Below are 23936 nucleotides of genomic sequence, written 5' to 3' on the forward strand. Positions count from 1 at the left end.
GAGATGCCACCAACAAGTAGTGCTTTTTTTAATTGTTTGATTTTCCAAGATAACTCAAAGCAGTATTCTTTTTCTTGGCTTTGATATCAGCTACAATCTATTTTGATCACTGACTTTAAATAAACGACTCCTGAATGCTGGTGAAGTGGGTCAGTTAAAGGGGGCTGTAAACATACTGGCTTTATAAACATGCAGGCGAGGCCAGACTGCATCACGGAGATTTAACATGCCTTTCTATTGACTTCCACCCTCCTGTTGACATGTAACAGGAGCTACAGCAGCACTGTCAACAATCCTGGCACCACTCAGCAGAAGGCCTGACTCTGAGTGGGACTGTTCCAGACTGGTCTCAGCTTTTCTTGTAAGCCTGAATTCCAGGCATGTTCCTGATGGCTTTTCCATAATGAAGTTTACTTGACCCCAATCCTACTGTCAATATTATGATCCAAAACGGGGTCAGGAAACACTTATATCAACACATATTTTACAAAAAAATGTTTGCTTACATTGAAGATGTCACTAAAACCAACACATTTCCATATAATGGGCAATCATGTCTACAGTATGTTCTCCTACTCTTTTAAAGTTTAAAGTATTCAGTCTGTCCAGATAACAGATACACACCAACCAACAACTAATGTCATTTACTACTTATGTATCAATCTGACAGTATATTACAACTCTCACAACTTCACAGCACCCCATATTATTCATTTCAATTGAGAGTTTTGCCTGCAAGATCTGCCTTATATTTTACATTTTTGCTTTTCACAATTGTCTGGATGCCACATGGTAATGATCTAAACAGTGGAGGTAGAAGCTCATTCATAGCTTGACATTTTTGGGTTAAACTGATCAGAGTTTCCTTAAATGTATTTTGTTTGTTTGTTTGAAGTTTATTTATTTAATTACATTTGGTAGACATATTTTAATAAGTAATACAAGTTTAACATTTCATTACCAGTGCAAATTCTAAAAATATTCTTATTTTAAAAGTGATGTTAAAATGAATACTTTAATCCTTAAATTTAGGAACAGTTTCACAACACATTTATTAAATATTGTTTGTTACATCAGTGTGATTATGTATAATTGTATTTATTTTATTTCAGAATCAGAATTAGAATCAAACATTATTGGCTAAGTATGCTGACACATACAAGGATGCATGTGCAGGATAACTGCCAACATTTTACAGTAACATATATCTATTCTAGCCATCCTAGACATACACACACCTACACAGACTCTCACATGCACACACGCAAACACACCTATAAATTTAACGTGTCGAATTGTATATTTACAGTAAAGTGCTGAGTGCAGCAGTAAAGGACGTTGTGCAGACAGAATTACATAATACCTATGAATATGGAGAACAGAAGAATCACTAATTGAGATATTAAGAGCAGTAGAGTGATCTGAATTACTAGCAACAGAAACATTAGACAGTACAGAAGAAGTACAGAAGAAGAACAGAGTAAACAGAGTGAGAGAGGACGCCCTGGATATGGATTGTATGTTATAACCATGTATGTACCGTAATAGACTGTATCCAGAATTATGTTTTGTAGTGTTCAACTGTTCATGAGTGTGATGCCATGTGGAAAGAAGCTTCTCTGTATTTTGGTGGTTCTTTATTCTCAATTGGCTAAGATGCTGGCCTGAGGGAAGCTATATATTTAGTATTGAACTGAATGTTAATCAGGTCTTTTCGTAAGGTTTGTGTTTTTCTAAATCGGAATGTTGTGTAAGAACCATTCTACACCAACAACCAACAACCAACAACACTGTAATAGAAACATAATTACATCACATATTCCTAGAACATAATTTCTTTAGCATTACAGGCCAACTAACCTTTCTGTAACTTTTTAAAAATAGAATAATAATGTTTATTGCTAATATTTTTTTTACATCACATTTTTTTAACATCAAACATAACATTTTCAGAATAGCATTGATGACCATTTTTATCTTCTCTGAATCTATCACAGCTTCACATAACAATAAAAAACCTTATTTTGTACATTTATTCTTTTGGAAGTAGAGATTTAGAGGGAAGGAAAAAAAGTGTTTTCTAAAATGTTGTTTAAGTCCTTTAAAAAGGCAGGCCTAAAAATGGAATAAGATCTTGTAGGATCCTTGCCAAGTTGCTAACTTTTTGACTGGTTGACTGATGTCCATGTTATGAATATTGTAAAAGCATAGGAAGGCTGTTTATATTTTATTGTCACTGAATGACTGGTTGATTCTATGGTGTAAACAGGTTGGAAAGATAATTTAAATAAGTTAAAATTAAAACACATAAAATGTAGGTTATATCAGGATCACGCTGGTGGTTCTAGGGAACATGTAGTTCTCCGCTGAGTGAAGTTATATGGCCACTTTCGTTGTTGACCTGGAATTATGACCTGTTGGGCTATTGTTAACAACTTGACATTTAACATGGCACTTTTCCATTCAAGACCAGTCACTCTCTCAGCACTCTCCACTCTGTTTTGACCCACATAATAACCAAGGCTTTGAACATCATTGACCCTTATGATTCCATTGAATACGCTCTATTGTCCTGCACTGCAGGAGCACACACTCTCTTACCTTCTGTGGCCGCCATCGCCTTGCCTGTTTGCCTAGCTCTCTGTGCAGGGGCTCTGCCTTTCAGGAGCTACTCAGCGCTGTGTTGTGGTCTGATATGAACTGTGTGTTGTGTGTGTGTAAGCTAGCTCCAGCTTTCTAGTGACTTCAGTCTCCTTCTAGCCCTCTATTTAAAGAAGCTGACAGCGTCATGTCGAGTGAGGACATTCAGCCTTTCCCATATGTCACAACTGGCACTCACGTCTGGGAGCACAAGTGTCAACTTAGAGAAACATGAAATGCTGGCGGCTTCTCGAGCTGGAGTGAATATGCGGATCTAATTCCCTGACCTTCTGTACTTGGAATAGTGAGCAACAGAGCTTGAGTGAGAGGCAGGTTCACTGACTTTGCAGAAACATAATGTCCTTGCTTCTCACCGTTCTGCAGACTGCACGTTTTAATTAAGACAAGCTACTTGATCTATGGCTGATTGAGTTCGTACAGTCAAGTCAAGGTCACATTCCATGGATTTCCAAAACCTTTGGGGGGTCGGTTACGTCCCAAAAGCACGGGTAATTCTATATGAACTGTTTATCAGTGCTAATTCTCGGAAGCAAGTACAGAAATTGTCCAAAAAACATTTTACATTTTGAATTTTTTTATAGTACATTTATGTTCATTAGCACCACCTTAAAATGGGTTCTTTATAAGATCATTAGTAAGCACAATGGTTCTATATACAAGCATGACTCGAAAAGTAATTTAAATTAGGGATACACAGAAATAAACATTTTTGGGCGAAAGTGAATCCATACAGAATAAAACTTTTGTCTGAAGGCCAAATACTTAATACTGAACATGTATTGAGAGTGAAAGAGAGTGAGCCTGCCACTGCTGCTTAAAACAATCCTAATGTTAGAGGAAACACTGCAATGAGAGTTATAAGGGGGTCATTTTTGTATATGAATTAGGGATGCACAATGATATCAGTATTCTGTTGGTATCAGCAGTATCACCAGATATGGCCAATATTTCAAACCAATACTTGCTGATGTATTTATTGCATATCGAATGCTGCAACACTACAAAAATGGGCTGATACTGGCCATACTACTTTAAAATTAACTGATTTAAGTCCATTTTTATACTAGATTGTGTATTCTCTCTGTAGATTATACTGTATATGTAAATATTGGTATTGTCATTATCCCACATTACTGCATCCCTAGTATAAATTATTTAGTTTTTCCACTTATTCAGTAAAATCCTCCCAAAAAAAAGTTTTTTTAGGCATTTTCGGTTGCCAAAAATTATTGGTTGCCAAATAGTTATTACACCTCTTATTAAAACGATTTTCCTAGTGGCTAAATTATTTTAAATCTTAAAAAGGGGTCGTGCAATAAAAAGTTAAGAACCTGTGATATACTGTATCTACATTTTAGCTAAGAATTAAGCATTAAAGATGTTCGGATTGTACTTTAATTCAACTATCAGTTCATAATTAAAAATAATTAAAAATGTTTAATGTTTGATTTTGCAAAATTACTGAGGTGCTTTCTGGTAGCATTGGAGGTGGGGAAATATTAAAACAATACTTGAACCAAAACAACACCAGAACAAAAAACGAAATAGATCAGTTCAAGTACCAACACTTACATAAATAATAGATTATAATGTCAGATGAACAAAATGCCAAAATGCTGATTTATTTTGATTTTAGATATTTGCAGCTGGAGTATGCACTGCCTATACTAAAGTGGCAGTTAGACTGTTGTGCCACCCTTGACCTTTCTGCTCTTTTTTGGCCACAGCCATATAAATGGGTTTACAACTGTGGAGTGGCACAACTGTCTAACTGCATGTTTGTCAATGGATAGAAGATTCAAATCCAATCAATATAAGAGACCTCCATGCTCAACAGTCTGAGAATAGGCCTCCCCTAATCCATGTGATAGAATTTATTTTTATCTGTAGGTTAGGATCATCCTATACTACAGATGGAAGCAAACAAGAAACACATTGAGAGGGAGGGATCACAAACTAAACATCTTACACAAAACTAAATATCATTTACTAATGTTTTCAAAGCTTAATTTAATATATAATATAAGTATCACTGACTAAACTGAGAGGTAAAACTTGAGAATGTTAAATTTAACACTTAACACACTTCAGCAGTACACTACATACTTACATGTACTACATATAATAAGACAAATTCAGTTTACTATCTGTAGAAGTACATTACTCTTATCTATGTAATATTTATTTTACTATGCAAAACCTAAGCTTTATAAATAAAGTCCTATCTTCACTGTGCTGTCCTATCAGCTGTCAGCCATACCAAAGTAATCAGAAACCAAATTAGGCAGCACAAACAGAGCCCTGCCCTACACACAGCTTTGCACACATTAGACAAGTTTATTCATGTCTTAGTCATTATGTATGTTTAAGTCCATTACACAAGACTAAATAAAGTTTAGCTTGTTATTCACTTCTGATAATGTTTATTTACAGCTGTTTGCATGCAGCATGCCTTTTCATATAATCCAGCCTGTCAGCTTTACCAAGTACAGAGATCACCAGCTGGTGTAAAGGTCCCAGAAGAGTAGCGTGTTCCGCACAGTTGCACAAAATGCCTAACACTGTGAGCTCTTTGACCAGGAGCTTAGCCCTTGTCTGACCTTGGATTTATCGCGGAGAGACGTGATGAGTTGTTAGCTTAAAATAAATGACCTTGTCACACTCTCCCAGCTTTCTCCTCAAAGCTTCAGTAATGTTCTATAATGAAGTGTTGGCTTGAGCTGTTAACAGTAACACTACAGGTGACAATGCCTTAGCATGCCCAACCAAATTCCCTGGAATTCTATTAGCACACATGCACTAGTGAACTGCACACACACCGCGCAGCAAAAAGCACCTTTAGATAAACTCCAGACAAAAGTTTTACCTGTATGTGCTGTAGTTCAGGCTCAGGGTCGGCTGTCTCTGAGTGAATGTAGGGCTAAGACAGAACGAGGGCAGAGGACAGGTCGTTTTATTTGTGTCTTTATGGCAGCTCTAATCCTTTCCAATGTTTCCAGGGAGACAATTGGGAGAATTTAGACCCCGCCTAAATACGTAGCCCTGTCTGTGTACCTGTCTGTCCCACTCTCCCTCCCTCTCTCTCTGTCTGCACTTCACCCGCCCCTTCCTTTGACTTTCTTTTCAAACACATTCACACGTTCTGTCTCATTTCCCCCTTTCTTCTTCCTCAACTCAACCTGGAAGCAGATACAGTATTACCACACAGCAGCTCCAATAACTCAGAAGTAGGCCTTTGCCTTCCTATTCACCTGCTGCAGTTCACATACAACATGCTTTTATTAAATGATGAGTAGGCATATCTCTGTATATGACACGCTTTTATTATTATTATCCTGAAGGAATAAGTTTACAGTGCTCATCATAAACACCACTGCTGTGTAGTTTATTATTCTTCAGCTCCAGCCAACACCCTCACACCAGCGTTATTACAGATCCCATTGGTTGTACATTACTAAACTGTAAAAGTCTTTGGTCAAACCGGTTAGACATGTTTTATTATACAGGAGGAGATCTCTGAGCCTTTTTACATTTAAAGAGACAGAAAAAGGCATTGACGTTTCTAGGAATGTTTGTACATAGATGGATAATAATATTTGCAAAGACAGATATCTGTGGGATTTAAGTGGAGATTATATATACTCACATTAAAAAAAGTTTAAGTTAATATACAGTCTATGGATACAAAGCTATGGGATGTTATCAGATGGAACAATTAATACACACTAAGGCTTCAAAATATCCTTTTATAATCCATCTTTTATTTGTACATTTCTTTTTAAATGCTTAGTGTGTACATGAATATGAATCATTCAGGAGTGGATTTTTTATTAATAATGTACTTATTTAAATCATTTGTTATTTTGTATATTTTTCTCTTCTACTGCTGTAAAATTGATATTAATAATGCAAAATACTGGAAAAAGCTAAATGTAAAATTGTATGTTTATTAAATTATATTGTCCTATGTAAAATAAATAAAGAAAAATAAGAAAAGTTTGAGCTTGTGTTCCTCCATTTTTTTCTAATTTTATCACCCTTACTGAAAGGAATATTGTCACGTATGGACGGAAAAAAGTAAATAAAAAATAAAATAATAATAATGACATATTCAAATTTCTAAACAATATGGCTAAATTGGTAAAAATCATATATTACTATTTTTTAAAAAATCTGTTATATAATTTGTTTCAAAATAATTACTTATTTGCATTTTTTTTGTCAAGATTAGTCAGAATATTAACTAATTTACACACATTTTAAATGGGGTTTTCACTGATTTGTCAAAATTGTTTTTATATTTGAATTTTTCAATATATTATTTTTTGAGATTCTGAATGTAATATTCACTGATAAAATATTTAAAGAAAACTTTCAGATTGTAACTGATTTGGTCTTATTTTAGACCACAGCATCTAAACACAATGTACCCATACTCATATTTAAAAATAGCCTCTTATACCATTATTTATTTATCACTACACAGACTCTGTGACACACCACCTTACACCTTATGTAAGATATGGTAAATATTCCCACATCGAAACACTAAACTGAGCCTGCAGCTGGACTGTTCACCAAATTTTATAACTGTTTGTTTATCCACTGTGAATGGAATGCATACAGTTTACTTAGCAGCTGATTAAAGTCAGCAGATGCTTCTGATTTGCCATCGGCCATTTACAGTTACTTTCACAAAAATACTGCAGAAACACAGATTTACATTGGTGGTATTTTTACATTTGAATACTTGAAAAAACGAATTATTTACTCAAATTAAATCGAAATTAAATTAAATTAACTTTTCTGCAAAAAAAAGCTCTAGATGACAATATTTTTATTTGGAATTTGGGAGAAAATGTTGTCTGTAGTTTATAGAATAAAACAACAATGTTCATTTTAAATAGCAAAATCAGAGAAACTGATTCAGAAACATTTTTCCTACTCACTCATTGAGAACATAAAGTATAAAATATACAATTAGCTTATACTTAAAACACAGATCTTCAATTACGTTCTTGTGTAAGGGTTTGCCATATCATATTTTACACATATTGTTATTTTAAGAAATCCATATCGTGATAATGACAGTATTTTAGTAATTTGGTAGATTTTTTGTTGCATTATTAGTTTTTATTGTTAGAATTGTACAGTCTTCTCTAGCTCTTCTACATACAGGTTTTTGTTCGACTGAGTGTTTGAAATTATAATATATATATATTATAATATGCTCTCAAATATACCATACTGCCCACCCCTCGTACAGAGAATTATTTAGGTATGTAGCTATTTCTACAGACCACTTATTCCTTCCCTATTATACAATGTAGTTTTGTTAATCACGTGCAATTTCTTTCATAATGTAAGATGAGCTATTTCACTAACTGCACGCTTTTTCTGCAATATTCAGCTTCAGCCATTGTTACACTGATTTTGCAAGTTGATGTGTGATGTAAATGTGTAGTGTGATTGCAGATAATGGCTTTTTTGTTTGGGAGCGCAGCCACTGGGATAATGTCTGTTACACACAACAACATAGCTGACGGCTCAGTTTACCAATGATAAGCATATGAGGAAGCAGATTACACCAGTCAGTTAAACAACTTATCTCCAGGCATGTCTGTTAGAACTGACAAGTGAAGTGCATACAGTACATACACTTACTATTTACTATTAAGGGACACATATTTTTTACATTTTCATGTATATATAATGAACACAAATCAGTATTTTTCTGTGAAAACAGAGAAACACTCAATTCAAATTAGGATGTTTTGCAGAATAGTTATATATAGACTAAATTGTGTTACATAACTTCAAATTTCTAAATAATACAAACATGAGGGACATTTGGTTGAGGCCATTTGAGAGAAACCAATAAAGAGATGTTTGATTCAAGAAAAAGAAATAGAATATTGCACCTTATTATATTTGCTAATGTTAGCTTGCTATAAACATTTTTACTATTAAAAGACAGTTCAAGACACTTATGACATCAATGTTAGCTGTACAAAAATGTTTGGTAGTTGGCTAATGTTAGCCTTCCAACCAACCACAACTAATCCAGACAAGATGTTTTGACCAAATCATTTATTTTGCATATAACATGTTATAAAAGGCAATAAAATATTTTTATTCCTAACTATTATCTTTGTTTATTTATAGGTTGGAACAAAGTTGAGAGTCTGATAGATTCATTAATTGCTTAAACTGCTAGTGTTAAATGTTGAGTTCAAAATGCATGTTAATTTCAGAATGCTTATCAATCATTTAAAGAAATTTAAAAAGCATTATTATTGCTACTACTATTTTTATAGTGACTTTTAGGATTTAATTAAAGCAAGAGTCTGTATAATGTTGTGGATTTGAGGACTTAAAAAACTCTGGCGAAAATGTGTAACTGCACAAAGCAGTTGGAAGAGTACTTGTAATTTAAATGCAGGTATTTAAACAAATAGTTTTGTTAGTTTTGTTCAATTATGAAATTCTGTATTCTGTAATATATAGAGCAATTACATCCAATAAACCTACCAAACCACTCTTTTTTTCAGAATGAATATATTAGATGTACAGAAGTGATTGTGCAAGGTCACTGATCCCATTATTTAGAATATTTCATCACTTCCAATCTCCTAGGGACTGCTGCTTTCAGCAGAAAACTCAGGGCGTGTGCAGCTTTAACCTAGCGTGGGGTTTTGAAAATGACCCATGCTGGGTTGTTTTTAGCTCAGCGTTTCTGCTTCTGCCTTCGATTAGGCTTTTTTGGTTACTGGATGTTTGCTGATAAGAGCGAGATGCTACTATACTGTAGGCCGACTGCTTTAAATCCCACACATAATATACACAACTGCAAACTTAACATTCAGCTTTACAGCTCTTTCCCAACTCTGTTATTCTGCATGAAGGAATATGTGTACTATGTGTGAGCTCTGTAGCACAAACAGCCATTATTGTAACGCTGGGATGAGACGGGAGGCGGATTTAAATGCGGGTAAGAACAAGACTTTAATAAATAATAAGTAAACAAATAAACAAACAGGGGAATAACGAATAAATATATATACCGTATTTTTCGGACTATAAGGCGCACCGTATTATAAGGCGCACGATGAGTGAATGGTCTATTTTTAGTGTTAGTCCATACACAAGGCGCACTGGATTATAAGGCGCACTAAATGAAACTTTATTTATATCAGTAACAATAACTCTGAGCAATAAATCCTTCACAATATCTGTGAAAAATAACAACATCTCTGAGCAATAAATCAACAAGCACAGCAAGTACGTATTACTCCGCGACGCTCCTGACAACGGTAGCCGCAACGCTCCGACAGACCATAATATTATGTTGAAGCACAGCAAGTACGTATTACTCCGCGACGCTCCTGACAACGGTAGCCGCAACGCTCCGACAGACCATAATATTATGTTGAAGCACAGCAAGTACGTATTACTCCGCGACGCTCCTGACAACGGTAGCCGCAACGCTCCGACAGACCATAATATTATGTTGAAGCACAGCAAGTACGTATTACTCCGCGACGCTCCTGACAACGGTAGCCGCAACGCTCCGACAGACCATAATATTATGTTGAAGCACAGCAAGTACGTATTACTCCGCGAGGCTCCTGACAACGGTAGCCGCAACGCTCCGACAGACCATAATATTATGTTGAAGCACAGCAAGTACGTATTACTCCGCGAGGCTCCTGACAACGGTAGCCGCAACGCTCCGACAGACCATAATACTACTTGAAGCACAGCAAGTACCGCATTACTCCGCGAGGCTTCTGACTATAATAGCGTGTTGTGCCGAATTCGGTGAATAAAACGGTTTTAAAACAGAGATAAAGATTGGATAAGTTTCATTTCTGGATGAAGTGATTTCCAGCGCTGTTTGGATATAACTGTGGATTACAGGAGACTGGATTGATGGATTCTCTTTAGTCTGGACGCGTTTTGAAGGTAGGACCTGTGGCTGAGCGCGGGTGTGTGTTCGGGGGGTGGCGGCAGTGACCGGAGGTTAACCCCGGACAAAAGGAGAGCCTTTTATTACTGGAAACATGCGCTCTGACGCAGCTCTAATTCATGAAACATACATCCTACAGTAAAAGCACAGTTCTGGAATCCGGAGAGCCAGACGGTTCGAATGGTGTATGACATGACCGCATTCGATGAAATATGGACGAACGATAAACGCAAATATGAGAGTTATGAATTATTAAAATCATAACCAAGGCATATTTCGCCCTAAATGTTTATTTTCTGAAAGGATATTCCGCTAAATAGGCTAAATAGCTCAAAAGCAGAGATTCTAAGCTTTAAAATGGTATATTGGATGTCTATATTGAACCTGTAACTGTTCATAACTATTCAGAAACACAGCCAGTTATGAAATATTAAATATTTCTGGCCCGACGGTGGGCCAGCGCGTGTTAAGAGGTTAACTTTACTTAGAAGTGGGCGCTAAAAAGAAACGGTTTGTGCTATTACCCCAGAACGGGTGGAAAGGAAAGTTTACCGGCACCTTGTTCTGGCCACGGAGCTACAGTGGAAACTAGCTACCTTGAGCCACAGCCGAGAGGCAGTACGGCAGTCAAAAGTAACCGCGCGCTAGCCCAAGAGGGGGATCTTTTTCTGGCGTGGGTGAGGAATTCTGCACAACAGAGCGCCGTGTACCACATAAAAATCGAGGTCAGTAAACACAAGCAAAATCCATACACAAGGCGCACTGCATTATAAGGCGCAATGACGATTTTTGGGAAAAAATAAGTATTTTAAGTGCGCCTTATAGCCCGAAAAATACGGTACATAAACAAACAGGGAAAACAAACAAAGAGCTAAACTAAACAGATAAGTACAAAACAAGGTTAGGGAATATATACAACGGATACGTAAATACGTAAATATATACAAAATAAACAAAGAAACAAACAGGCAAGAAACGTGACTAGAAATATACAAGAAATAAAGGGAACTAGAAATAAACAAGAAACTAATAGAGCGTAACGAAACCGTGAACAAACAATAGCAAACGTGGCGAGACAAACGACAGAGGAAGGTGCAAAGACCGACGGCTAAACATGGACTAAACTGTGCTATAAATAGTAACAATAAACACTGAACACCTGGGGAAGGGGCGGAGCTACAAATTACACACACGTGATGGAAAAGTACTAGAGAAACACACTAGGAAACGGGGAAAACACAGGAAAACATAGCGAGGGCGTAACAATTATATTATTTACGTCTGTATAAAAAGAATTCTCTCTGAACTATATAAACTCATTTTTTCATTTTCCACACTTTACCACCCAAACCATAAGTCTATCATATTAGACTATGTGTCAGTGAAAAGAAATGTGCTCTAATTACAGTGTACTCTGTTATAAGTGATACAAGACTGTTATAGAAATACAGAAAAGCTAGCTTTGAGATCTAGGTTTTTATATTGATTTATATTTTACTTGACACTTATGTTCCACTCACAAGCCATATTGCAGTATTTCCTCCTTGAATTTTGAGTCATGCAAAAATTCACACAACCTTAACCAATCCTCGCAGTCTCTGGCAGGGCTCTTAATTTTTTTGTCCAATCACAAACGTCTGACGAGTTACAGGAAGCCACAGACTGCAAGCGAAACCTCACACATTTGCACTACATGATACTCATCATGTTTAGGTAAGATTTAGACCCCATGCAGCTTTTTTTATATCTAAGATAAGCTGGCATATATTTTTGATAGTTAAAAAAAGATAGTTCGGTATTTCACAGCTTGTCCACAAAAGCATGTATAAATTGTGTCCTTTAGAAAAGGTTTACTTACATCTTAAATAATGCTGCTTTAAAGCATGTTTAAGGAATATCAGACCCACAATTCTCAAACATTTTGTTAATTAAGAATTCTGCTAATCATGCCTCAAAAATACTCATAAATAGGTAGCAAAATACTTGTGGGTGTGGTGTTTGCTATTACTTGCACTCAAGTGTTAGGAACCATCTAAAATTGCCAGAAGAAATTTAAAAGCAATCCATTACTAAGTAAAAACATTATTCTGTTCTATTCTATCCTTCTATATTATGTTATTTTATGTTCTAAATAATTACAATATAATAATAATAATAAAAATAAATCATTTTATTATTTTTGTATATACAATTCCTAACATTAAAGCAGACATAGAAGTAGGCAACATTAATTCTAATCTTTAAAAAATAAATGACAATCTACTGTAATTTGTTCTTGGGAGAGCAAATAACCAAGTAATAAATAACAGAATTGTAAATACCACATGAAGTTTACCCGCCCAACGCTATGGCTCGGTGTCAGCATAGCTTAGCATGCTTGCACAAGAGCTGAGACCTAAAACCAATGTGTTTGAACAATGTGGGAAATGACATTCGCCTGCAGAGCTGAATGTGTTCATTAGGTGCAGCTTTGCAACTGCACTACTTCATACTATTTTGGATATTACATCATCAAACATGCATAAAACATAATTTATGTTCATGTGTGGAAATCCTAGTGTCTTGAAATGATATGAAGGAAAACAAATCAACATGCAGTTTAGAGAATGTTAGACCTGTGTTAAACCTTAGCTTGTGCTTGTCTTCAGCAGATATGGGTCTACCACCTTTACCAAATGCAGAGTTGCGTGTGATTTCTTACACTGCAGTGAGGAGTTTGTATGGTGTGTGTGTGTGTGTGTGTGTGTAATGCTCCACTGAATGCACCCTTACCCTTCAGAGCAGGCATGGACTTTTGCTTGCTAAGAGCGTTCATTTTCTTCGACATGTTGGTAGTGGCGTTTTGGTCCATGACTTTGTCTGGCAGATTCTTAAACACAGAGAAATAAATGGAGTTTTGAGTTTATTTATTTTGGTAGGATGTGTGTAAGATTGAAAATGTGAGTAGAAGAGCTGTTCACACACTGATAGAATGAAGACCGAAAGCTTCTTTACCTTTTACACTTGCCTGTAAAATTTATTTGCTCAGAAAATTATCACATACTATATTAAATATTATTAGAATCAATTTGAACGTTTTAAAATCAGTACATCACAGCACACTAATGTATTTTTACACCCCTAATACACAGTCAAGTCATTGTACTTCCTTAAGGTTGGCAGGTTAATGAAAGCTAAGACTTAGTTTCATCTGTTTCACTGTGTTTCTGAAAGCAGGAAAAGGAAATAGTGGTGGCATGCTTAGTGTTATTGTTTACTGCCTAATTCAATGAGTGTCTCTGTCTGTGTTTAAATATAGTTAGGCCAAGCTGCCACACAATTATGTTATCTACTACTTAATATTTGAGCTTAGTCTTGCTAACCTTAATCATTAAATCTTAACCATTGTGTTTACTTAGTGAGAAAAGCCCATTTTTAATGAGCTGCTAGGCCAATTCTGTTTAAACAATGTCTTTATTTTATTTCTGTTTAATGCTTTTAATTATTTTATTTTGTCCAGTGTCTGAATATTCTTAATAATAATTCAAAGTTTACTAAGATTTAAAAGAGCAAGTGCATTACTGCAGCATCTCAGAATTATACTAGTGACATAAAATTGGTTTTAAAATAGCAACAATATTGTTTATCTCATATAAATTAAGAGACCACTTCAGATTCTAAATCAGTTTCTCTTATTTTACTACTTATAGGTATATGTTTGAGTACAATGAACATTGTTGTTTTATTCTATAAACTACGGACAACATTTCTTCCAAATTCCAAATAAAAATATTGTCATTTAGAGCATTTATTTGCACAAAATGAGAAATGTCTGAATTAAAAAAAAAGATATGCAGAGCTTTCAGGCCTCAAATAATGCAAAGAAACAAGTTAATATTCATAAAGAGTTTAAGAGTTCAGAAATCAATATTTGGTGGAATAACATTGGTTTTTAATCACCATTTTCTGCATCCTGGAATGTTCCCCTCCACCAGTCTTACACACTGCTTTTGGATAACTTTATGCCACTCCTGGTGCAAAATTTAAGCATGGTTTGATGGCTTTTGATCATCTATCTTTCTCTTGATTATATTCCAGAAGTGTTCAACTTGATAAAATAAAAGAACCTAATCATTTTAAGTGGTCTCTTATTTTTTTCCAGAGTTGTATTTCTGGGTCAAAATATTGTCAGAAAAAAATGTGAAGTAAGTTCTAGAGGTTGACAGTTGTCAGTAGTGCTATAGCGCAACATGTTTACACTCATTTATCATTTTCTATCTCTGGCCTTGCCCAAATACTTCTGTCCTAAACTTTCCTGTTAGGTTACATTATTTTGACAAAGCAGAAACCTTTTTAACCTATAGAACTTTTCTGAGAAGCATTTTATTTTATTAACTCTCGTTAAAAAAAAACATAAATTCTACTGAAAACTGAACTGCACAGGCTGTTCAGTGCTGTAGTGAAGACCGCTAGCTGTAGTTTATGTGTGAAGAGAAGTTCTGCAGCAGGTTGAGACAGGTAAATAACTAGCAAGGGATTGCCCACCTTGCATACCGTGCAAAAAAAAATCTCCAATTTCTGCAAGCTGTGTTTAGTAATAGTCAGAGTGTACTGGCAGTACTACAAATAAATGATCTAATCTACCATTAAATTATCTTTCTTTTGGACAGTTCTAAAATAAATGCCAAACATCTTCAACTCAGCTTCTAGCTCTTCCAGAGCAGTAAATTAAGCTGGTAAAGTGGATTAGCTAAAATATGAAAGTTGTGTCTCAAAGTTCTGCTCACCTTTTAGTATTTTTAGTGTGGTGTAGAGAGCTTCCCTCTCTCAGTGCTTCTGTCTCTGAGAGTGAGTGTCTCCTCCTCATGTGAAGATACAGAAAGTGCAAGCCTCAAGTGCAGCAGCTTTTACAAGTGAAATTGTCACAGCATTAACCCTCCCACTGCCGGGCCTACAGTTACACTGCCGGTTACAGTTTACACCCAGACGTCAACCAACAAGATGTTCCTCAGCTGGAGGAGGAGCCTGAATAGCAGCCAGCATATTACAGCCTCTGAACCCCTTCAGATAGTTAGCTTAGCTTCCTCTGCTCTGAAAACAGTTTAAACCACTTCCCCATTTTCTCCCTGTTTTGCCTTTTGTAAAGCTCATATCATCAGAATGATCTCGACGTCAGTGAGCAGAGTAACGTTGTAACACTGCTAGATAATATTAGTTACTTTTCATATTGTTATTCACAATATCCTGCAGCCCAGAGTCTTAAAAATGGAATATTCAACAGCTATAAAGCTGTGGGCAGGTTAAAAAAAAGGCATAAATGCAGTGGCATAAAGTTATCCAAAAGCAGTGTGTAAGACTGGTGGAGGAGAACATGCCAATTAAGATGCACGAAAACTGTGGTTAAAAATCAGGGTTATTGCACCAAATATTGATTTCTGAAATCTTAAAAAAACTCTATGAATATGAACTTGTACTTTTGCATTATTTGAGGTCAGAAAGCTCTGCGTCTTTTTTCTTATTTTAGCCGTTTCTCATTTTCTGCAAACAAATGCTCTAAATGACAATATTTTTATTTGGTATTTGGGAGAAATGTTGTCCCTAGTTTGTAGAATAAAAAAACAATGTTCATTTTACTTAAATCTATACCTATAAATAGCAAAATCAGAGAAACTGATCCAGAAATCAGAGATCAGTATAGATTAGTTACTTAATAATTTAGCTTAGCAACTATATACCATAGGAAAGGAAACAACATAGATTGTAAATCGAATACATTTATACAGTGTTTAATAGCAAAATTAAAAACATACACAAAGAGCAGGAAGAACAAAAGCAATTTGATTCATACATTTTAAAATAAATTTGAAATAAAAAAATAATACAATTTTATATAGTTTTATCATACAAGAAGACAGAAAAACACCAGCCATAAACAATAAATAAGTAATAAATAAATTAAATAAATATATATTAGGCACCTGCCTCGAGCTTATGTGAAGCAATACATTAGCTCCCTCTACCGGCTGTACGTTGTTGTGGCATCTTTTTGTCCTGTGCAAAACGTTTATTTATTCAGTACTTGACACATTTTATTTGATACACACACAATTCTATCTATCTACATAATATACTATGTATATTATTGATTTAAATTATTTATATCTATTTTATATGTTTGGTAAAACAACTGATTCTCAAAGTTGTTGAATTTACTGTTGAATTAGAGTTAGGATTGGGGTTAAGGTTAGGTTTAGGGTTATGATTAAGAAAAATACATTAGCATACATTACACATACTTAAACATAATCAATGTAGAACCCGTAGTATTTGATTTAGCTTTATTATTTCATTCATTAATTTGTTTGTTTGTGTTTGTTTGCAGTATTAGGAAAATATACAAACATAAATTGTAATAGATTATTCACATCAAATATGAAGGAAAAAGCAGGAATGGGGGTGAGGAGTTCCCATTTATAATTATATTTATTTATTTCTTTATCTATTTTCTTAAAAGAAAATAGTGCAGCTTTGGGATGGATTAACTAAAGCTTTTTTCATGGTGTTAAGATACTAACCAAACATTTTAAATTAATTATTACCTCTTGTAAAAGTTGATATTCTTAACCTTAACACATACACTACCGTTCAAAAGTTTGGGGTCACATTGAAACGTCCTTATTTTTGAAGGAAAAGCACTGTACTTTTCAATGAAGATAACTTTAAACTAGTCCTAACTTTAAACAAATACACTCTGTACATTGCTAATGTGGTAAATGACTATTCTAGCTGCAAATGTCTGGTTTTGGTGCAATATCTACATAGGTGGATAGAGGCCCATTTCCAGCAACTATCACTCCAGTGTTCTAATGGTACAATGTGTTTGCTCATTGGCTCAGAAGGCTAATTGATGATTAGAAAACCCTTGTGCAATCATGTTCACACACCTGAAAACAGTCTAGCTCATTACAGAAGCTACAAAACTGACCTTCCTTTGAGCAGAACAAACGCTCAAAATGGCCAGAAAAAGAGAACTTTCATCTGAAACTCGACAGTCTATTCTTGTTCTTAGAAATGAAGGCTATTCCATGCGAGAAATTGCTAAGAAATTGAAGATTTCCTACAACGGTGTGTACTACTCCCTTCAGAGGACAGCACAAACAGGCTCTGACCAGAGTAGAAAAAGAAGAGGGAGGCCGCGTTGCACAACTAAGCAAGAAGATAAGTACATTAGAGTCTCTAGTTTGAGAAACAGACGCTTCACAGGTCCCCAACTGGCATCTTCATTAAATAGTACCCGCAAAACACCAGTGTCAACATCTACAGTGAAGAGGTGGCTGCGGGATTTTGGGCTTCAGTGCAGAGTGGCAAAGAAAAAGCCATATCTGAGACTGGCTAATAAAAGAAAAAAATTAAGACGGGCAAAAGAACACAGACATTGGACAGAGGAAGACTGGAAAAAAGTGTTGTGGACGGATGAATCCAAGTTTGAGGTGCTTGGATCACAAAGAAGAACGTTTGTGAGACGCAGAACAAATGAAAAGATGCTGGAAGAATGCCTGACGCCATCTGTTAAGCATGGTGGAGGTAATGTGATGGTCTGGGGTTGCTTTGGTGCTGGTAAGGTGGGAGATTTGTACAGGGTAAAAGGGATTCTGAATAAGGAAGGCTATCACTCCATTTTGCAACGCCATGACATACCCAGTGGACAGCGCCTGATCGGAGCCAATTTCGTCCTACAACAGGACAATGACCCTAAACACACCTCCAAATTGTGCAAGAACTATTTACAGCAGAAGCAGGCAGCTGGTATTCTATTGGTAATGGAGTGGCCAGCGCAGTCACCAGATCTGAACCCCATTGAGTTGTTGTGGGAGCAGCTTGACCGTATGGTACGCCAGAAGTGCCCATCCAACCAATCCAACTTGTGGGAGCTGCTTCTAGAAGCGTGGGGTGCAATTTCTCCAGCTTACCTCAACAAATTAACAGCTAGAATGCCAAAGGTGTGCAATGCTGTAATTGCTGCAAATGGAGGATTCTTTGATGAAAGCAAAGTTTGATGTAAAAACAATGTTATTTCAAATACAAATCATTATTTCTAACCTTGTCAATGTCTTGACTCTATTTTCTATTCATTTCACAACGTATGGTGGTGAATAAGTGTGACTTTTCATGGAAAACACAAAATTGTTTGAGTGACCCCAAACTTTTGAACGGTAGTGTAAATGTGTAATTCTTTTAGACAGATAAGCATTATTTCAGTTAATCTCCTACCATTCCTTTCCTTTTTCCCAAATTGATGTGGTGATAGGCAGACTATGGGCTATAGATGGCAGCACAGTGTTAAAATACAGGCATCCATAAAGCACTGTAGGTAACTCAAGGTAACGTTGGGGACATCTAAAATCAGGTCATGGAGAACAATGAAGGTGTATTATTAGCTAAATCTGATAATGGTAGAATGCCCGTGATATATATACAGTCTATTTGCTCAAACACTGCAGCCAGTGGTTTGTGCACAGTGAGGATTTGCTGGTTGTAATTAATTAAAGATCTGACATATGTTACTGCTCTCACCAGCAATTACAAAAAAGGTAGGAAGTATATATTATAAACAGTTTAACCCATTTTATACATGCCTTATTTTTATGCTTGTCTAACCACTTTTGTAACTACTGTAACAGAATAAAGATCAATAGTAGTGTATTGCAGATTGTACTGTATAGTGTAATGCCTTAATTTTTACCATCTTGTAAAATTCCACAGCTCTATGTAGATTGTGTCCTGTATAAAGTAATGTTTATTGTGTAAATCAGATTTCACTCTTCAAATCACTTCATTGTCTTGAATCGTTTTGTATAAATACTGGCCTAAAAATGAGACAGACACTTATTTTTTTCTCTTGCAACAGTTTAATAGATGATCATATAATTTGCCTTCACTTAACAATGATTCACAAGAAAGCATGTTTATAACACAAGCAGTATAAAAAACACTGGTTAATTATCTCATTCATTCAAAATGACAATAGCTGGAAAATACAATGCCCATATTATAACTTCATGTATAAAAATAGTTTTATCTCCAAGATTACAAGCACATTAAGGAATGTATAAATATTTAAAAGAGTAACATACCGAGCTGCTTCCATAAGATATCGTACATTGTTATAGACATTAATGTTGGAATACATACATATTGATCAAAAAAATATATATTGCACAGTTCCCTCTGTATATACACATCCAGCTTCAAGTATGTGAGCTTCCTCCTTTGCCAGATATTGTCTATACCACATCCAACTTCAGCAAAGATGTCTCCTTTCTTTATGGCTCTGGTGGGTCTTTGTTGGTCAGTGTCTTTTAGCTGGTTTAAAGTCTCATTTTCTCTGTTTTGGTCCTTTCTCCCTGCTAGAAAGCACAGAACTGCTGGTAGAGATCCTGGTTAAGCCCATTGCTCCTCCGGATGGTCAAGACGAGGCACATCCTGTGCTGGGAGAGAGACAGAGAGCCTTGTCAGGTCCCAGAGGTCCCTCAAAATGAGCAAAATCCTAAACCCATGCACCCAGGACTTCTCGACTATCCACTACACCGCTGCTTTACACCCACACTCTCCTATCCCCACCCACCTACACACACCCACCCACCCCTTCTGATCTCCCTCAAACTCCTGCTCCCCCCAGACAGAACTGCCTGACCCACAATACACAAACACCCCTTCTCTCCAGGTGACCCGAGCCTTTATCCTCAGTCCTGTCTCTCTGATAAAGGGTGGTAAAAGGAGTTCCAGCTGCTGGCAGGTGTAGCGCTTGTCCCCCACCTTTGTGTCTGGAGAGGATTCCCTAAAGTTTAGCAAAGGAGCAGTCAGTAGTATTTCAGCAAACTGAGCCAGCATGAGAAAAAAGGCTCAGAACAAACCGCAGGTCGGTGATTAAGTCCAGTTTTGAGGTGCCGCACGTCTCTGGGGATGGAGCCCCTGATCGTGGGTCAACTCAGTGGAGCTCTGTGGTGGTGAGCGTCTCCTCCTGCGGCCATAGCCACCTGAGCCGATCTTCTCAGGGGGTGCACTGTCTGTCTTCTCTCCCATCTGGCTGATGCGGTGTGCCAAATCATGCATCGAACAAGTGAGCAGATTGCAGCCCCGCTTCACCCTCCCACTATGACCACTGCAGACAGAGGAGGGAAAGAAAGAAAGAAAGAAAGAAAGAAAGAAAGAAAGAAAGAAAGAAAGAAAGAAAGAAAGAAAGAAAGAAAAGCGGAAGACAAAGAAAGAAAATAACAGCACAAAAGAAGGGAGGAGAGAAAGGGTGAAAATAAATATGAAAAAGAATATGAGAAAAGAGGAAGAGGGCAAGTAAGATTAAGAGTAAAAAAGATATGAACAGAAGGAAAGAGGGAAAGGAGGGAATAGTATGGAAAGAAATGTGAGAATGAAAGCAAAAAAATTTAAAGAATAAAAAGAAAGAAAGAAAGAAAGTAAGTAGAGTGAGACAGGGTTAAAAGAAAAAAAAGAATAAAGAAGGACAGAAATTTTAAAAGAATGAACAAAAAAAAGCAGATGAAACAAAGATGAAAACATTGAATAAAAGAAAGAAAGAAAGAAAGAAAGAAAGAAAGAACATTAAGGGAATAAAGAATAGAATAGATGGTAAAAAAAAATAAAAGAAACATTATTATTTTTATTATTATTATTATTATTATTATTATTATTATTATAACTGACATGGGTCATTTGGCTGAAGGTGAAGGCAGCGTACCTGTGCTTGTGTGTGAGGGCGTGTGTATTCTGATCTTGCTGCTGAGGGAGAAGTTCTGCTGAATCCTCCATACTGTCAGGCACACACAGCTCCCTCCTCAACCTGCTCCTCAGCCACACACTCAGCCTGGCCACACACACACACACACACACACACACAGAGAACCCAATTAATCATGTTCACATTATAAAGTTTCAAATCAATAGTGGTATATTTAAACTGTTGCTGTGGCATACTTGTTGTCTCGCCCATCATCAGACCGAAGCGCTGCACACAGAGCACAGCGCAAGACAGAGGCCAGCAAACAGAAAAGCAGCACGTTCTGCAGCACCATCTTCTTCATTCTGCCCTGTGGAACCTGTGGAGAAAGTTCAGGCTAGGATCAGGTAAAGCACATCAGTCACTCCAGCTATCCTGCCTTGCCTGCCATGTCTACCCTGGCTGCTCAGGCTTCACACACTCAGCTCTGTGGAGCAGCTGTTATTGGGCTATGAGTAGTGAGGCAGCAAGTGTTGCCCTGCTGCTGAGCTGCTGGGCTGCTTTGCTGGGGGTAGACATGCGCTGCCTCATGCAAAGTGATGATAACAAGATCATAACACAAAGCTGCCAGGCGTATGTTTTCCCAAACTCATCCCAGCTCATCTTGACCTTTGAGGAAAGAATTCCAATAGTGATAATCAACTTTAAGCACCATTATACAAGCCTACATACCTAAGAAGCTGAGGTCTTGATTGGAGGTCTAAGAGCTGCTCTGAGCTCCTGGCTTCACAGCACTGATGGAAGGTCCAGAGATGCAGGTACTTTCAAAATAATGTCCACTTGCCTTTCTGAGGCAGATAAGGATGTAGCTGTTATACAACCAATGCTCTGAGTGTAAAAGGCAAACCTGGGAGCCTTTTATACTTTACAGGGGGTGGGAGGAGGCGGGAGCTACCCTGAGTGACAGCCAGCCACATCCCCATTCTAAACTAACCAGCAACTCATACATGCCCTGTGTTATTGGGACAAAGTGTATTCCTGACATTCTCTCACGGATTCTTGCTTATTTTTCATCTTTATTGAAATATCTCTTCAGGGACACTTTCATGCCACTTATAATAGTGCTTTTCAAACCATATTTTATAGTGTGTTTTCTTCCTCACAAACAAAAAGCCTAGGACAGAGGGTTTCCAGTCTTGGAGAGCCCAAATTAGAATGGCACATTTCAATGGTGTCCATTTACCAGACAAATATTCCCGAATGACGAATATAGCAGATATTTCATAAATCCTCCATTACAGTCTTCCTGTAGAGTGTGTGGAATGCATGTCTTAATTGGTCATTTAGAGTTCATTTCAGCTGATAGAGGCTGGGATAACCACTCGACCCCCGCATTCCAACCACCTACGCAATTTGCGAACATGCAAGGAATGTGGATGTACTTATTACTATATCCAGAACAACTAATCTGACACCAGCTGACTATGCAAAATGATTTAGATCATATCCAGGGATGATAATGCCAATTATTGTTAACCACGCCTGTTATTCTCATTACAGGCATTATCAAATTCCATACTTGGTATATTTTGCCATACACAAAGACAATGTGGTAAATACTGTATGTCAGTCAAAATACTTGCTTATATTTCATATATATTGTATATATATTTAAATATATATATATAGAGAGAGGAGGGCCAAAGTCCCATTATTCACATCACAAGGACTCTGTACAGTTTTCCATTAACTTCCTGAGAGAATGGAGTGAATGGAAATTAAACTGAGGAGTAATTCCACGCATCATAAAACATGATCATCTTTGGCAGCTGAACATCCACAAAAAACGTGCTTCTCCAAAGTTCTTCAGTGAAGACAGTTTCAGTGTTCAGTGGTTTTTCATATGCAAAACAAACAGTTTCTGTAGATGGTTCCTTATAGAACCAACAGTGGTTCCACTATTACTACTGAGCCTTTTATTATTATTATATAACCATTTTTGCTTTGTCTGTACACTATAACTAAGATAGCTCCTTTTTAAGTACATGTATATGTACATATGTATATGGTGTACGTTTCACTACTGTTACTTTTGAGCCAAATAACCATTTTATTATTTTACAATATCTTCTAAAGTTGCTACTTATGCAGTGCACTGGTAGTTAGTGGTTTTACGTATAAGCGGCTTGTAATATTAAGATAAGACAATCATAGACACCATATTTGTCATTGGCATAGATTAAATTTGGTCTCTGTCTTTAACCCATCCATACAGTCTGTCTTTTACGTAATCTCTTGTATATGGTTCATTAAATTGGGTTTACCTATCCCCCAAATCTTCCAAATACTGGTTCTTTGAGTGTATCTATGTAAATATATATCTAATGTATTTATACAAATAAAATATGTTTAAATACGTATATGACTGTTTAAGTGGTTCTTTCATCCTTTTGGGCATTTTTTTGAGTGTCATTTTTCACTTTTTCTGAAATTGTTAAATGTTTTCTGGGGATAGTTAAAAATGTAGTACACAGAAAGTGATGTAAGAACTGTAGTTTTTCTGCAAAGCCTGGTCTCGCCTTACCAACACTGTTC

The 23936-nt window shown here is 36.4% G+C and overlaps 2 protein-coding genes across 5 annotated transcripts in view; both read right to left on the reverse strand.

Moving 5' to 3' along the window:
- The window catches only part of ampd3b (adenosine monophosphate deaminase 3b), a 32125-nt gene extending 16559 nt beyond the window's left edge, over nucleotides 1-15566 (reverse strand). The window contains exons 1-2 of one of the 3 annotated variants that reach the window (XM_007249232.4): nucleotides 15397-15566; nucleotides 13403-13499 (exon numbers count right to left, since the gene is read on the reverse strand). In XM_007249232.4, coding sequence (XP_007249294.3) covers nucleotides 13403-13481 — 79 coding nt within the window. In that variant the 5' untranslated portion in view covers nucleotides 13482-13499; nucleotides 15397-15566. Of the gene's footprint in view, nucleotides 1-2601; nucleotides 2742-5527; nucleotides 5664-13402; nucleotides 13500-15396 lie in introns of those variants that run through there. The other 2 variants (XM_007249234.4, XM_007249233.4) reach the window with 2 other exon arrangements.
- A 3935-nt stretch (nucleotides 15567-19501) lies between these two features.
- admb (adrenomedullin b) lies at nucleotides 19502-22372 on the reverse strand. Of its 2 annotated transcripts, XM_022679653.2 has the most exons (5): nucleotides 22074-22372; nucleotides 21599-21720; nucleotides 21363-21488; nucleotides 20524-20771; nucleotides 19503-20092 (listed from the first exon to the last, which is right to left on the reverse strand). In XM_022679653.2, exons 2-4 carry the CDS (start codon nucleotides 21703-21705, stop codon nucleotides 20537-20539), a joined length of 468 nt encoding a protein of 155 aa, XP_022535374.1. In that variant the 5' UTR covers nucleotides 21706-21720; nucleotides 22074-22372; the 3' UTR covers nucleotides 19503-20092; nucleotides 20524-20536. The 2 variants fall into 2 exon arrangements, with proteins under 2 accessions (XP_007249293.1, XP_022535374.1); XM_007249231.4 differs by having other exon boundaries at nucleotides 19502-20771; nucleotides 22074-22368.
- Nucleotides 22373-23936: the final 1564 nt, after the last annotated feature.

Source organism: Astyanax mexicanus, chromosome 9, assembly GCF_023375975.1.
Source record: "Astyanax mexicanus isolate ESR-SI-001 chromosome 9, AstMex3_surface, whole genome shotgun sequence".
NCBI lineage: Eukaryota > Metazoa > Chordata > Actinopteri > Characiformes > Acestrorhamphidae > Astyanax > Astyanax mexicanus.